This window comes from Carassius auratus, chromosome 28, assembly GCF_003368295.1.
Source record: "Carassius auratus strain Wakin chromosome 28, ASM336829v1, whole genome shotgun sequence".
NCBI classification, from domain to species: domain Eukaryota; kingdom Metazoa; phylum Chordata; class Actinopteri; order Cypriniformes; family Cyprinidae; genus Carassius; species Carassius auratus.
In genome coordinates this window covers 11688193-11705173 of record NC_039270.1, presented here as the reverse complement: position 1 = coordinate 11705173, position 16981 = coordinate 11688193, and the positions used below count along the sequence as shown (strand labels likewise).

The following is a 16981-nucleotide window of genomic DNA, read 5'->3' as shown; positions in this document are numbered from 1 at the left end:
GTAGAAAAAAAATGATCTACAAATACCTAAGCATCAAACTTTGCAAAACACAAACTTTATGTCACTGCCAAAAGTTTTTTCATCCAGAAAACGGGTTTTTGTTGGAAAGTCAAAAGTACTGGTTTATACTAAAACAAGAAAATATATAAAATTAAATTGGGTCTTTTTGTGCTGTATCTGAGTGCTATCTAATTTAAACATGGAGGAGAACATACATACAAATTTAACACGCTACTAAATTAATTGCAATAAGCAATGTCGCACTTGCATTCATGCTTATATTCAGATCAATAAGAACAGAACATAAATTTGGACTTTTATGCTTACCAAGGCTGTATTTATTTGAACAAACTACAGTAAAACTGTTAAATGTTGGAATATTGTAAAATAAATTTAAATAAGCATTTCCTAGTTTAATCTATATTTCAAAATATATATATTAACAAAAATATAAAAGAAGTCAAAGTCACTTTTACGGACTTTTAAATTAAATGTTCCCTCCTGGTGGAATGACCTCCCCAACTCAATCCGAGCAGCTGAGTCCTTAGCCATCTTCAAGAATCAGCTTAAAACACATCTCTTCCATCTTTATTTGACTCTCTAACTTTAAAGAGCCAGTAAGATGAAAATTCTAAGCTTCCTATCACTGTTTATAAGTCCTGTACATTAGGTTTAAATCCATCCAAGGTTAAAAAACATTGTCATTTTGTCAAAATATCATTTTAAAATTACCTCAATTCTCAGAGATCCCCAAACGGTTCGCGTGAAGCTGTTCAAAAGATTCAGTTTCCTTAAACCCCACCTTTCGGTAGCATACTGTGTTCTGATTGGTCAACTGACATAGTCAGGTTTGATTGGTTGTTCCGCACACAACTTCACGATAAACAATGCGTTAGCATCTGTTTGGGGTGAATTGTCTTATTCCTCTTACCACGAAGCAAACAGTAAAATAAAAAACTTGAACAGTCTCGCTGCTTTTTCTTCTGTGTGGGCGTATTCAAGCCGCGTGCTTCAGTTTGATTCTGAATAGCGCGTTCAGCGCGGGGGCGTGGTCACATTAGATATAACGAAGGGAGACATGAAAAACAGACATTGCATTGTTTTCATATGGATTACTTTATCACAGAATATCTGTTTTCGGCAGCACTTGTTTAGTTTTGAAGTAGACATGTCAAGCTTTCTATAGATATGTCTCACATGTCTCTTCGTTGAGTATTCACGGAGTTACACTTCCTTTTTGTAAATGAAGATCAGCGCAGACAGTGTAGGGAGAAAACAAACACATTACTTCATAATCATACTTCGCATTGTGATTCGGAGATGCTCGTTGGTCTAAATAAAGTTGGTAATGAGCCATCTTTTATGGCCAAACACTTTGAAAATCCCGCCTTGCACTCACCGAGATTAGAAAAGCAGTCATCAGTGAAATGTTGTGAACACAACAAGGATTTGTTGTACTGCTCTGCTATTGTGGTAAAAATGAATTTTAGCCATTGGTTCTTCTGATCTTCATTCTTTGGCAGTGAAAATAAAACAAACTTGCCTTTACAATTAAAAACGCACTGTCTCCTCGACATGATGCTCTCACACCAAACAGAGCGTCTGTGTGTGTGTGGGGGGGGGGGGGGGCAGGTCAGAGTTCAGTTTCTCCCAAGACGGTAGGCGGAGATTATTATGCAAAGTGCTCCTAGTGACGTACATAGAGATGGGCAAAAGATTTGAAATCTATAACGACTCGTTTCAGCGATTCAGAGTCGACTCCTTACTTTAGAAGCCAATAACTTTATAAATTGTGCACTTTTTGGTTTAATCACATTGTTTACATTGAGATCTGTGTGTGGAAAAAAAATCTAATTACCTTTCTAATCTTTTTGTATTCTATTTTCTTTTCATTTATTATGCAATGTTTGTGTGTGTGTGTGTGTGTGTGTGTGTGTGTGTTTGTGTGTGTGCTTTGATTGCTTCCACTGTCTTCATCTGTAAGTGGCTTTGGATAAAAGCATCTGCTAAATGACTAAATGTAAATGTAAATGTAAAATGTATTTCTGTAATACAAATCTGAATTTTTAGCAATCTTTACTCCACTCCTGTCTTCAGTGTCACATGATCCTCCAATAATTATTCTAATATGCTGATTTGCTGCTCAAGAAATATTACAACCTAACGTTTAAAAAAACAGTCATTATTATAATTACCAGTGCTGGGGTTGTTTTAACACTGTGGGAAAAATAAAAACAAATATGGAGAAAACTAAACTTCACAGCCAGCTGAGTAAACAGTTTTGAGCCTATCTAAACTTCAGCATACCCATTTTAATTGCCTAAAAGAGGTGTTTAGCGAACAAGGAGTTAGCTGTTAAAATTTACAGCTTACTGATGTCTTGAGTTCCAATTCTGAAAAGGCCAACTACGGGACAAAATTATAACTGCCATTAAATTGTCACAGTGGAGGTCAACGAGTGTGTTGAAAGTGTTAAACACATCTGTGGTTTAAGCACCAGTCTAATGAAAACCAAATTACCAACCTCAGCGGTTCAAACACGTGAGACTCTGCCAGGGAGCAACTTCATACTTGCAAACCACAAGAAGTTTAGAAATCTGACATTCTTTTGAGAGTTTCAGCCATGAAACAAGCGGACTTCGTTAACTCAATAACTGAAATGATGAGGATACGTCTGTTCCTGCCATAAAGTTCAAGACAGTGAACTCTGATTAAAATTGACTCTGAACGGCCAAGTGAGTGTAGAGTGAAGGATGAGATCCTATATTCGTTTTGCCTTTTCTTCTCTCTGCATGACACAAACAATATATTAAGAGCTGAAGAGCAAGAGCAAAACTAGTCTAGCCGAGTAAAAACAGAAATGCAGATGTAGAGCTATTTGTGATGACAGTGACGAATGGCTTAGGCACCTTCAAAACAACACACAAGTTCTAGGGCCCTGAAACACTTCAAACGCCTGCGCTCTCCCAAAATGCTTAAACTTACAGGGAAGGGAATTGCAAAATACAGAGAGCGACTCCGAGAGGATCGGAGAGCATGCTGTGAATCCATCTGGCTCATGTGAACGCTCCTGCTGATTGCTTTCGCAGGCGGAATGCAATAGGAATCGAATCTTCTAATACAGTATGTAGGTCAGCTTGTTGCAAAGTCCTCAAACTGATCCGTGGAATCACCGCCGCCTCTTAGTTGTGGGAGAACCTGATAGTAAGCCCTGAAAATTGAATCCTAGCCCTCTCTGCACTCAGACATTCTCCCCGGCTCAACGCGGGCCTGTGGGGTTGGGCTGAGAGGAGGAAGCAATCCTCAAAAGGTGGTCAGGGTTAGATTAGCTCCTCTCCGATCACACGGCTCAGTCGCTCTGTGAGAAAATGATCCTCCCCCTCAAATCCATAGTTAAGACACACTCCACCCGTGATGTTGTTGTACGGTCGCCCAGTCGCTACGCATCATGGGTGCCATGGAAACTGAGATGACAGGGGGAGGGGTTTGGCATGGACGATCACTCAAAGCTGCGCTCATCAATTAAAGAAAGACTTTGGGAAGACGTACTTTCACTTTCACAAGTGAAACCCTTTCACCTTTTCAACAAATGGACACAGTTTAACTTTCATTAAATGTTAACTGACAAATTCACAAGATCAAATTAAATATTGCATGAACTGTTTTAGTTTGCATTAATTTTATATGAGGCAATTTGGTCAAGCATTTTAAATATGCCTGAGCCATACATTTGGTCTAAATACAGTTTAACATTTTGTCATCCTCTACTAATATAAATCTGATAATATTTTATTTTCTTTATAAAGTTTAAAAGTATTATTATTTTTTTTTTTTTTGTTAATAAAATTATAGTTTAAAATTATTTCCAATATATTACTATATATTAAGTTACAAATATAAATAGTTGTGCAATAAAATAAAAAATATATTTTTAATAGCTGAAAGTGAATGAATGAGCTTGACAATTGTAGTCAATATTAGCTATAAATAAACACACAAATAAATAAATAAAATAAACAAATTAATAAATATAGTTAACCCAGTACATCACATTAGTGGAAAGTGTGTTTATGTTCCAGTAATTTAAAGTTTTTTTTCTTATAATAATTGAAAATGAATGGCTCACCTTGACAAATATGGTCAACATTATGTTATGATAATCGTCCTTTAATGCTTAAAAAAAAGGAAATACATTTAGTTTAAAATGTCAAAATCATAAGAAAATGAATGGTTGAAAATGAATAGCTTCCTTTGATGTCTTTTAAATTAATAAATAAATAAAAAATATGGGCAACCCAAATGTATTTAATTTGTGCAAAGTGTCGTCTGTTTAAGCATTTGCTTTTGTCCAGTCTGTTCGTTTTAAGATGTGTCTTCTGTTCTTCATCTTTATGAAAGAGCCTGTTTATGGCCATAATAGTATTTACACAGGTTGCCCACTATTACCCCATTGTTTATTTACCCCATAATAATCTGTGTGTGTGTGTGTGAGTGTGTGTGCATGTATGTTTACTCAGGAGGCAGTCCTTTCAAAGGCCATGGGTGCTATGCAAGTTCATGTGTGTGTGTGTGTGTGTGTGTGTGTGCGTACTGTGGATCTATGCTAGAGTGCATGGACAAATACATAACGTAACTTTCTCTGTGTGCTTTCAGAAGTGGGATGCTTCACGCTTTTGTGGGACGCAAATGAATGAGTAACCATGTGTGCCATTTGGACAGATTGTGCAGTGTGTTATAGTTCATATTTGTGTATGAGTGCATGGATGTCTACAGATACTGGTTGGAGACTAATTGTGACAGTAGCGTAAAATCACTTCAGTCACTATGTGTGTACTGCTCTCACATGACAGCTGGTCTGAGAATGCCAAGCAAGCAAGAGTACAGAAATGCCTTTCACATCAACTTGCCAAGCTTTCATAATGAAAATTGTGCTTGATCTTGCCTAAAACTAGTCTAAGATCAGAGACTTTCAACTTCAGCCCAGTGACACTGTATGAAAACACACAGCATCTGTATTATTCATTATATTTCTGCTCCTCTATTTTTAGAACAACTAGAGCTAGGTTTTTTTATGGCTGACATATGTATGCCTAATCTAGATCCCAACCTCAACCTAACCTCAACCTTGTTTCAAAAATAAACTCAACCAAATCCTCAACTTAACCCCAGTCTAACTCAATGCCTCAAAATTCAACTGAGTTAGAAAAGGCTTCTGCAAGGATTCAGAAGAAGTTTTCACTTCCTGCAACCAGCTACATTTTTAAAAGTTATTTTTATGGGCCTTAATGCCTTTTATTAGAATAGGACAGTAGAGAGAGGACAGGAAAGCATTGGGTGGAGGAATCCTTGAGACAGGAATCAAACACAAAGTTGCACTGTAAGTCGATGCACTGACCATGAGGCTGTCAGCACCAATGGCTACATTTTATTTCTAAACACTCTGGAAAAGCAAAACAAAACTCTTAAATGTCTCATGAAATTAGGGGCGAAACAATTAGTCGACATAATCAACAACGTCAACAATAAAAAATTGTCAACAAATATTCTTGTTGATGTCATTTGATCTCATCACCTAATGTAAGAGCATACAATAATGCGGTTTGACCAGTGTGGCGCTGTAGCGTAAGACTTTTATTGGAATCGGTTCAAAGTAATTAGAAGACACGGCACATTAGAGCAAATGCAGCCGAACCCAGTGTTGCCAAGTCTGCAGTTTTCTACTTTAACACTGTTGCTGCAGGTTATTTTTCATGTCCACAGGTTTGAACGATCCCAATTACATGATATTTAGCCCATGGAATTGAAATTTTCCAGGCTCCATCCCCCGCCACATTGAACGTGATTTTTCAACAAAACTAGGCCGCTCGAAACAGGCTAGTTTTGAGAAGCAATTTGGCGGGTTTTGTTGTAAAAACCTGCCAATCCTGGCTGAACCTGAAGCTGCTGGTGTGTTTGGATGAACATGTAAATATATGCTGCGCTCTTTTCTCTTAATAATGCAATAAACAAAAACAACCAAAAACTGGTGAGAAAGCAGCAGTTAAGAACGTATCTGATTTCAGCGATGAGGGTGTTTGCAGTTTGGTATTCTAGTAAAGTTCAGTCACATCACGTTTATTTATATAGTATTTTATGCAATAGATAGCTTTAAATCAGGCAGTTTTACAGTATTAAACATGAAAAGCCAGAGTCAGTGTCACTTTCATTTAGAATTAAAACCTGATTTTCTGTTACAAAGCAGTTATCCAGTGTGGAGCTAGCTAATGATCAAATCTTTTTAAAATGATTGTTTGGTTTGCAGAGATCAAAGCTTGATCTAGCTCTGGACAGTTTTGATTATCATACCCCTATAAGGTATTTTAAATGAGATTATGTTTATAAAAAAAAAAAAAAAAAAAAAAAAAACGTACCACTTACCTTTGTTTTTTTTTGTTTTATTTATATATATATATATATATATATATATATATATATATATATATATATATTCGATGTGACTTACAAAAGAAGTCATTCAGTTATTTTTTTCATGTGTGACCCTGGACCACAAAACCAGTCATAAAGGTAAATTTTTTTCAAATTGAGATTTAAACATCATCTGAATTAAGAAGCTTTCCATTGATGTATGATTTGTTAAAATGGGACAATTATTGGCTGAGATACAATATAACTATTAGTAGTAGTTAAAATAAATCTGACCACTTATAACATAATGGACATAAAATGTGATGACAAAAGTAATAAAATTACATGAACTGAAATAAAAATAAAAAAACTAGAATAAATAAATAAATAAAAATAAACTGAATAAAGAATTAAAATAAGCAATTACTACAATACAATAAAATAAAAACAAATAATAAACTAAAAATACTCTACTAATAAAATCTAAATAAAAATCAGCTGATATTTCATTTTTGAAAGAAAGGAAAATATAAATAAAGTAAATAAATAAAATATAAATAAAGAGTGTGTACACTCTTAAAAAAAATGTACTTTAAAAGGTTCTTTACAGCGATATCATAGAAGAACCATTTTTGGTTCCACAAACAACCTTTCAGTCAAAGGTTCTTTAAAGAACCATCTATTTCTTACCTTTTTATTATCTATTATCTACCACAAAGAACCTTTTGTGAAACAGAAAGGGTGTACTGTACCCCTGACCTTGAGCCTGCACTGCTTGGCTCTTCTCGCTGGGGGGCCGTTAATTGTGATAAATGGAGATGACACAGGCTGCAGTGTTAGCGCAAGGAGTCAATATCTTTTATGCCAGCGTTCCACGCAAGCATAGCTGGGTAATTAATGAAAGATGTTTGGATGCTGTGCCCCTCCACCTGCCTGCACACTTCATTCAGTAACCCCACAAGAGTGAGAGTATATACAGTAAATGAGTTACATTTCTCAGTTTGCAAAGCCATACATAGGGGTGTTTTCTATTGCACAAGCATAATGTGGATAAGGGTGAAAGTCTGTGAGAATGCATGGGTATATGACCGTTACTAACACGTAAGCGTTTTTTAACACAGGAAACATGCTCACACAAATAAACACTGCTGAGTATGCTTGGAAGAGAGGATGCTGGACTATATTCCTTTGGGACATACAATGGGGTCCAAAGGACCACATTGAAAATCTGGGATTCAGAATCCAATTTAAATCCACAAATAAACACAAGGTTTATGGATTCTGAATTGTTTAAAACAAAGAAAAGTTATGGTGTAAACTGAAGCCTCAATAAAGAGAACTTCCTGTAAATATTTTTCCAAATTAGCTCTCATGATTTTGAAGGTCATTGGTGCTTTTGAACTTACTAGCATTTCTGAATTATAAACACTGGTCCATATTTGTAGAGTAAAGTACATTTGATGTTGTGTCAGTGTCAACCATGCATAGGGGATGGGGTGCACCGTCAGCATAAAAGCAATTTTAAAAGGCACTGTACAAACCACAGTATACTGTATGAAAACGTTCTACGTTTCTTGTTCAAAATGCACGGGCAACAGATACCTTAAATACCCCATCTATTTGATGAACACAAAGACTGCTAGATACTCAGTACACTTAGGCTTGACTTACTGTCATGTATACCAGGGACAAATAATATATATATACCTTAATAATTATCTTATTAATATCGGATCTTCTCGCTTTCTGCTATAATGATTATTCACTAGCGTGATGCATTAATGCTTACTTTACTTATAATTAAGGCTGTCAATTTAACACATTAATTAAGTGCAATTAATTAAAACAAAAGCAACATGCTAAAATTACCTAATTAATCGTAGGTAATAATAATAATTATTATTATTAGTAGTAGTATTATTAATAAAAATAATTTAGATTAACAAACCACTTCAAAGGACAGAAATCAAAATTTTTCTAGCAAAGATTCTAGCAAAAAAAAAAAGCATGACAGAGTAACAGTATATATATTACTATAACTATAATAAGAAGAAGAATAAAAACAACAACAATAATAAGCTTTATTTATATTGAGCCTTTTAGTTTTAATTAAGCTCAAAGTGTTTTACATAAATGCATGAACATCAAAACATCACACATAAGAGACAAATAAAAAAAAAAACATAATACATGAGAAACAATATATCAATGAAATACATACAGCAGAATTTGAACTAAATGCTACAGGGTAAAAATATACATTTTGTAACTATCTTTACTATTTAATTTTACTTGTATAACAATTTACTATAACTGATGATAACTTTTAAAGTTGCTTCCTGCGAGATTTATTCAGTTCCCATCACAATAATTTAACACTTGTCTTATCAAATACTGATACAGTACGTGCCATAAATAGTGATTCAGTGAATTAATCATTTCATTATTTGACAGAATTTAATAATTTATGTATTATTTTATTTTATAACCAATGAATAATATAATTAACATGAATAAGCATTATTTAAAACCGATTGAGAGCAACCGATCTGTTAATCATTCTCACTTTAGCATCTTTTATTTTGCACAAAGCTAAACTGATGTGTGCTGCGGGCCGTTAGCTTTATTCTTGCCAGTAAAACTGAAAACTGAAACTGAAAACTGAATGAAAGGAAATAAACACGAGGGAAAAGGGAGACAGATTTAATAAAAGGCTTTGCTAATATTGTACTTTTCATGATGAAATCTTGGATTTGACACAGTTAAACAGCTCGTATTTATATCTCTTCAAACAGAAATAATATTCACAGAATAGAAAGAACAAAAGAATGCAAAAGCCAAATATGCTTTCAGCAGAGATCTAATTTAGTCTTCTCAAAACAAACGGCTCCCGCTAATTTGCATGTCTAATTTTCTGTGAGAATACATTTGCCTCCAAAAAAAGTAAAAAATAGAAGCAAACAAGAACATCAGTCCCTTTCCTAACATTGCAGCATTTGCAATGAACCAATACAAAGGAAGAAATGCCTTCTGGGAAGCCACTGCAAGCCCCTCTGATGTAAATGTGTTCCGTTTTAAGTGAGACACAAGTTGTGAAAAATGCCGGATGGAAAGGGAAAATCGATTGGAAAGGGATGAATGAGGTTTTGTCTTTTCTTGCAACAGCTGCCAGGTACCAGCTGCTTGTAAAGAGCCACTGACAGGCTAATTGAGTTAATTCACTCATTTCATATAAAAAAGGACGTGGATCTGGGACAAAGTCAGCATAGTGATCACTGACTCAGCGAACAGAATATCTTTCTTACTCATATTAAACCGTGGCAAGCTGCGAGAGAATCCCATCATTCTCTGTAGTACAAAACAACATGTGTTGCATGGGCACAGAATGTCATGCCCATCTAAAATGAGGAGGCAAATGAGTGTGTCAGAAAACACCCATTCACATTTAAACATGTCAGTGAAACTTGTAAGTGTGGGGGTTGCCAAGTCACAGTGAAAATGCGTGGCAGGATCAGATGCAATTTTGACTGTGATACAGAAAATAATATGGATTAATATTAGAAACAGTCAGTTTCCACATCATACTACTGTGACATTTTTGCCTTTGTACTTAACGTATGAACTAATTCGATGAAGTGTTTCATGATTACTAATGGGAAATCAAGGACGGAACAATATGTTCAAATAATGAAGTCCTCCAGAAGTGGCAACGATACCCTGGACCTTATCGTATTTCTAAACTATCATCTTCATGCATCAGCTTATATTTCATTTTAAAATGTCCAACGATTCTCCAAATTTTTTCTGCATTCCAGACTGTCATTAAAAAAGGTTTGGAATTTTTAAAGGGCCAAAGGACTTTTGAAATTAATGCAAGTTTAATTATCCAAAGTTTGTAATTGTTCACATGTTCTAATTTGACCTTTTTCAGAGATTGTGAAGAAACATTTCCTCAAATATTACATTGTAATAAATTATATATATATAATAAATTAAATGATATATATATTTAAGTTTACCTAACTATGAAGACTTCTAAGAACCCTGGAAATCTGAAAAGGGTTTGTGATTTTGTCACTTTGCACAGTATTTGACTTTACAAGTAAGGACATTGTAGGGAATAAGGCAACATTTAGGGTACTTGAGATCTGATGTATTTCTGTAGGTTACCGGTCCATTCTTTTTAAGGACTCCTAGATTGCCAGCTCCAGCTCAGGTTCATCTAAACTCCTCATTTGCTTTAAACACAGGCATTTTAAGTGACTCATGCTAAATCTATACCGCAATCTCATCTCTTACAGAGAACTTGCCATTCAGCCTTTAACAAAAGTGCACTTCCCGTTCCCTCATCAAAAGCCCATCTCTGAAATCATGCACCGACCCTTTCATCAGAGTATGCTCACTATAGTGTAATACAGCTTTTGCACAAGCCTTGGCACTCTTTACACACACATTCATTCTCACTTTTTCGATTGCCAGCTATCTCCACTTCAGGTAGACCGGCTGTGCTCCATGCCTACACTAATTAGGTGAGTTTAAAGAACAAATGCATTTGGTGTGAGCCGTCCAGCTTTTAAAATGTCCAAAAGCTTCCAACAATTCCCTAATTACCTTATTAGGTAAAGCCCAATATTAATTTAAGTGATTTATGATAACCCATAAATTTTCTTTGACAGTCTGGAGGTGATAAAACCAAGTCTTTAAGTGAGGTTGTTATGCCAGCGTGCAACATTAAATCTGTTATGTCTTTCTTGAAGAAAGAAGCTACTATGAAGTCATTCTTTTCCTAATGTTAAACTATTTAAACCAGTATTTAACAAACCTGATGGAAAATCTGAATCCTTTCCATTAACCAGTTCATTTGAACCAGTTCATTCAGCTCATTTTTTGCGTAATTTCGTGTGTCCCACTTTAGTGTACTGAAGTCAAGATTCACCTTCTACAAAACATAAAACCTTTTAGAATGCAAATATAACTTGCAATAAAAATAAACAAAAAAGTCTCCTTTCATCCAAAATTAATTGTTTAAAATATTTATTTATGCCGATATCAATTTGTATATGTGGATTGATTTTTTAATAATAATGCCCTTGCTTCACTCACTTTCAAGCATGTGTAGGTTATTGTCTCATTGTGAACTAGACATATCTGTATGATCCATTCAAACCAAGAAAAAAAAAAATAATATATATATATATATATATATATATATATATATATATATAATTAAATTAAAAATATAAATACAAACACTCATTCAGTCCAATTCATGAATTAATTTGAGAATCCGTTAAATTAGTTTGTTAACAAGATTTGACTCAAGAGAAAAACTTATGAATACTGTATATAGATCATTAAGCGTTACACTTTTTATCACATATATTTGTGTGTGTGTAATTTGTAGTGCTTTCTTTCCTTAAAAAGGAACTGAACATGTAAGGTTCAATACAAAATTGATCTTGATTTAACCCATTACTAGTTGTAGTATTAGAAGCATTTACTAAATTCTGCATAGATTCTGCAATAGTAGTATTTCTGTTTTATCAATTTAAACAAAGCAGAACCAAAATGTTTCCAAGTACCCTCTGCAACCCCCCGGGACTTGGTTGGGTATTACTGATTTAAACTGTGCCCTGTTCTGGTAATGAGAAAATGACAAAATAGCATTAATGCAGTTTCCGATGATGAAAGCTATGTGAACAATTGCGTCTAATCTCTGTTTTCATAACGTTAATTTCATACCTCCCCTAATTCTCTCCCACAACACCCAGAGCGGAGAACCAAGCAATATTTAAACAACCAATTCAAGACCGGTATGATCTGAAGCTATTAAATTCTGAGTGACAGAGGAGGGTAAGGTCGCATATAAAAAACCATCCCTAAATGGCAACGAGCTGGAAAACTCGAGATCCTGCGATTCTCGGCAGCAAGCTCGTTTTCGGACTTTGAGAACTGCAGAGGGGATTTGGAAGCATACATTCAGAAAAGGAACTCCCAAAAATGGCTTAACGTTATTATCATGAGCTACATTTCCAGGAGATGCAGCAGAGGAGCAATCACTGAAAGAGCTCCTAAAAGAGAGACAGCACTGACACAAAATACCCAGCAGGGCTTTAGCACTAAATAAGCCACCATTTACATTTCAGTATATATAAAAAAAAACAATAATCGTCTTGACTGCTTATGAGAATGTGAGCCTGTCATCAAAAAGAACAATGTGGCCCAACGCAAAGTCCAATTCTAAGCACTTTAGAGGTTGTTCGCTGCTCTGGGAATCCTTATCTGTGTTTATACTCAGTACATGTTCGATTAGTCATGCAAAGACACTGCGGTGCATGAACCATGCTAAATCATAGACACAATATTGACCTCTGGGATATTAAAACTACAAAAATAATGGGCTGTACCTGCCGTTGCTAAGACACAGTGAGTGCTGAATGCATTTGGATGAGTCTGAAACCCCTAAACCTCAACAGTACCCACGAAAAGGTTGTTCCGGCTCCACAGACGCAACTTTTCCCAAAAAACTGCGAGCATGGCTTGATAAACAGGCTTCCTTCTTCAAAACAGAACATGAGGCATGCACACCATTCCATATAGTGTGAAAGAATCCAAACAGCCACAACTGCTAAAATGAATCAAGGCAGCAAATTTATAAACAAACCAAACTGCGACAAATAGCACAAAACAGACAAAACACATTTAAATTGTGACATCTTGAGGAGAAACACATGTATCTGAAATGTTGTTTGTCTTTATCTAAAAGCTTCAGCTCGAAGCTGTTGGGTCTGTGGAGCGCGAGAAGCTTTTCCGCTCCTTACGTCTCTGTGATGAGTTAATTAGACCTGTGTGCTTCTTGAACTGCACTGGGTCGACTGTAATTTGACAAAAGCTTCCGTGCTTAACCAGGCCGAATGAGTCGTGTGTACAGGTGAAATGATTCTTCCTGTGGGGTGCTATGAACACACAAACAAACATGTGTCCTGTGGGGCGAATGACCTCAAAGACTCTCGTTTCTTGCAGGATGGGTTGTAAAGGATGCCTTCTGAGCTCCCGTCAGGTGTGCCAAGGTGTAAATGAAGGGCAAACAATTGACTTGTAAACAACCGGCGGCATTATGATGGAAATATGCGATCAAAAGAGCTAGAGGGAGGAGAACGAAATGATAACGATGTCATTCACGGCTAAAGAGGGCAAGATTACACATTCATAAGCCTTTTATTTCTCACAGATGGCTCGGTTTTCTTCTGGCCTCGATTTTATCGCAATCATCAGCACAACCAGTCAATCATCTCGGATCTGACCTTTTGACCTCTGTAGCTGCCGGGGAAAAAAAGTTAGTCAGCCTTCAAATGCCAGGAATGAAATGTGGGTATTGCATTTTTGGAATATAAAATTTCCTCTGAGATCACAGCAACCACGCCGATGTGCTGAGGCAGTGAAAAAGAGACAAATATAAGTCGATTAGCAGTTGTACGGAATCCTAATTGCTTCTTTGCACCCCGGCCAGCCACTTGGGACATTTCATAACACTGGCAAAAGCTGCAAAGCCAAAATCACGGGGCCCTGTCTTCACTCGCTAAGTATTTCAAAACTCAGATACGACCAATCGTCACTCAAATCATTTTTCTGGGAAAAATATTACGCCGCAGCACTGAAAGTGATAAAACATATTATTGGTAGCTGAAAGCTTGTATGTTTTGACTGTCAGAGTTTCAGCACATTACTTCAGAATGGTGCCAAACTGGGCCACGGTCCAGAGTGAAGACTAATAAACTTGCTGCATCCTTTATAAGGCTAAAAATAAATGCTCTTTTCTTCTTCACCTTTCAGTGATGTCATTTTATATTATTGAGAATCTATGATATGCTTGTGATGCAGTGCCAAGCTTCTATTATAAGCTAGAATTGACATTCTTTTAAAATGTCTTGCGGCTCAGCTCAGCTGAGGACTGGCAGGGGATCGTGTCCTGTCCCTGCTTGTATTTACTGTCTACAGAATTCAATAGTACACCCACACACTGCTGACTCACATTGGCAATGATCTCCCCCATCGAAGGATAGTCATTAATTACCGCCACTGCTTCCCTTAAAATCTCAGTGTCAAATGATAGTTTAATGACGAGTCTTATTCTACTATATTTAAACAAGACAAATAAAAAAAAGAACAAAAATTAGGATAGAAAGGATTAGAAAAGCCTTTTTAAATCCAACATCAATTTAAGACTTTTTAAATCCAACATCAATATTAATAATAATAATGATAACAAATATAACTAGTGTGCAAAAAACTGAATGGCAAAAAATCACATTTTTTATGACCATATTATGTCAGTTACACTAAAAATACCAATCTAATTGAGTCATTAAAATTTATTTGATATTGTTCTGCATTCACACTTAACACTAGTGATACAATGGAAAGCCACACAATGTACTTTAATAGCAACTGTCACTAGTATCAACAGACTGACAAGAGCACAGTGTTACCCACACAAACATAATACCATTAGGTTAACACACACAATGCTAAAATATTGCTTCAAATATGACTAAAGCAACACTCCGAATGCACATAACAATTAACATAAATAAGAAGAATCTAATCTTTTAAATGACATCTTAGCAGCTGTCATTGTGTGGGTTTGTAGGATTATGGGAAAGCCTCATCTCTAGGGAGAATATTTTGATTTTTGCATCAATTTGCCGTACACGTATGTGTATTGCCTTTTTATAAGGTAAGTCGCAGTATTTATACGTTGTAGTTTAAACAGTGTTACAACAAAATCGCATGTGTTGACTTCTACAATTTTACACCGTAGCCTATGAAGGTAATTTACAGTTAACCAATTAAAAGGTTTTCATCGCATTGTAGTATGTTCACTGTTAAAATCACCCACATTTGACAGTTAAGCTACTATGCGCTTTCATGGGCTGATGTTCGTACCTGTGGATGGAGAATGCGTTTCATTGCTCCAGTGTTTTTTTCTGCAGAAACCTTCAAACAAGCACAGCGCTCTTTGCTCCAGATGCAGCTGTCCGGATGCTCCGCTCCGGGGTGACAGACCTCTGTTTGAAAAACAACAGATATGCACCCAAAGGATGGTCAGGGCAGCGCTCACAACTGCAAATAAACGGGTGAATTCTGTCTCATTTTCACCCAGTCCCAGGTGAGTTATTAATAACACAGGAGGATATATCCTTATTATTTAGTGATTCAAATGGACGCTTAATCCTCGGTAAATAATCTTCTGTCAGGTTTGAGTTCTTAAGGTCTTCGGAGGCAGGTGTTTACTCAGACACGATCCAAGTCACGCGCAACACTCAGTCCAGTCAGTGTTCCCTGGTTGATATTATATTAGATATGAGAAGCGTTTCGAACTGCTCCCCTGCGACTGGAACTCAACTTTCCTGAGAGAACTGTCACTAATTGTTCTGTTTCTTCTCCAAAACGATTCGTTCCTTGTAAACACGGCGGATCCTCTTCACGTTGCTTCCTCACACAGAGAGTGACCCTCTGTTTGCGTCCCATCGGTCAACAGCAATGCGTTCACATGAAGCCCCTACATGACAGCGAGGAGGCGTTACTGCGCGCAGATAAGAGAAATCGGCGTTCGGATTTTGCGCGCGTGCGGATAAATGTTGTCCTGTGAGAGGAATGTGACGACAATTGTAAGAAGTCTTGCTGACTGTGAGAGGAATGTGACGACAATAGTAAGAAGTCTTGCTGACGCGCGAGCGGAGCTCACCGCTGCAAACTAACCCGTGCCGTTCCCACGCGGGCTGCGCGTCTTCATCCTATCCAACCAGTTCATTCTCTCGCGTGCGCACAGCAGCAGGCTCAACGTGGAGCTTTCATAATGAGTCAATTCCATTCCAAAGTGAGCATCACTATACCCTGCTCACTCTTAAGGGGGTTAACACTTGAAGTGGGTTCTCTGGACGCTCTGAACAACATCTCGTTACCGTCGTCGTTTGAGTCAAATGCAGACAATATTGTGTAGCCTGTCGTGTGTCGCTTAAATAAGTTAAAAACAAAGAAACCATTATGTAAGAAATATATATATATATATATATATATATATATATATATATATATATATATATATATATATTCCCACGTACCCCCTAGCTCACGAGGACCCACCAAGAAGGATCACGTGAAAGGGCAAAATTACATTAGAGAGCAAAAACATTCGTTTTAAAGGCATATTTTGGACTTAATCTGATCTAATGGTGCTGAACCAGCAAAATATCAGATTGGGTTGCGTGAGACGCAGATTATAAGACCTAAAAAAATAACCTACAAAATAAAATTTCTTCATACCACCCCGAAAATGAATTTAATTCGCACACTGATTAAAATCAAAGCATCACATAGGCGCCTGCTTAGGGGTTACATAATACCTCATTCTCTGCGCTTTGATCGAATGGTGTGTTTTGTGTGTGTGTGTGTGTGTGTGTGTGTGTTTTATTTTTTCAAGCAAAAATTAAAATCTTTGATATGCTGTTTCATATGCTCTTTTTTATTAGCCTACTTTGGAATGAAGGCTGACAATTGATGTGATCATTTGTTT

At 36.3% G+C, this 16981-nt stretch overlaps 1 protein-coding gene across 1 annotated transcript in view; it reads right to left on the bottom strand.

Annotated features, from left to right (window-relative positions):
• The window catches only part of crhr1 (corticotropin releasing hormone receptor 1), a 114273-nt gene extending 97804 nt beyond the window's left edge, over positions 1-16469 (bottom strand). The window contains exon 1 of the mRNA XM_026207772.1: positions 15352-16469. Coding sequence (XP_026063557.1) covers positions 15352-15375 — 24 coding nt within the window. The 5' untranslated portion in view covers positions 15376-16469. The remainder of the gene's footprint in view (positions 1-15351) is intronic.
• Positions 16470-16981: the final 512 nt, after the last annotated feature.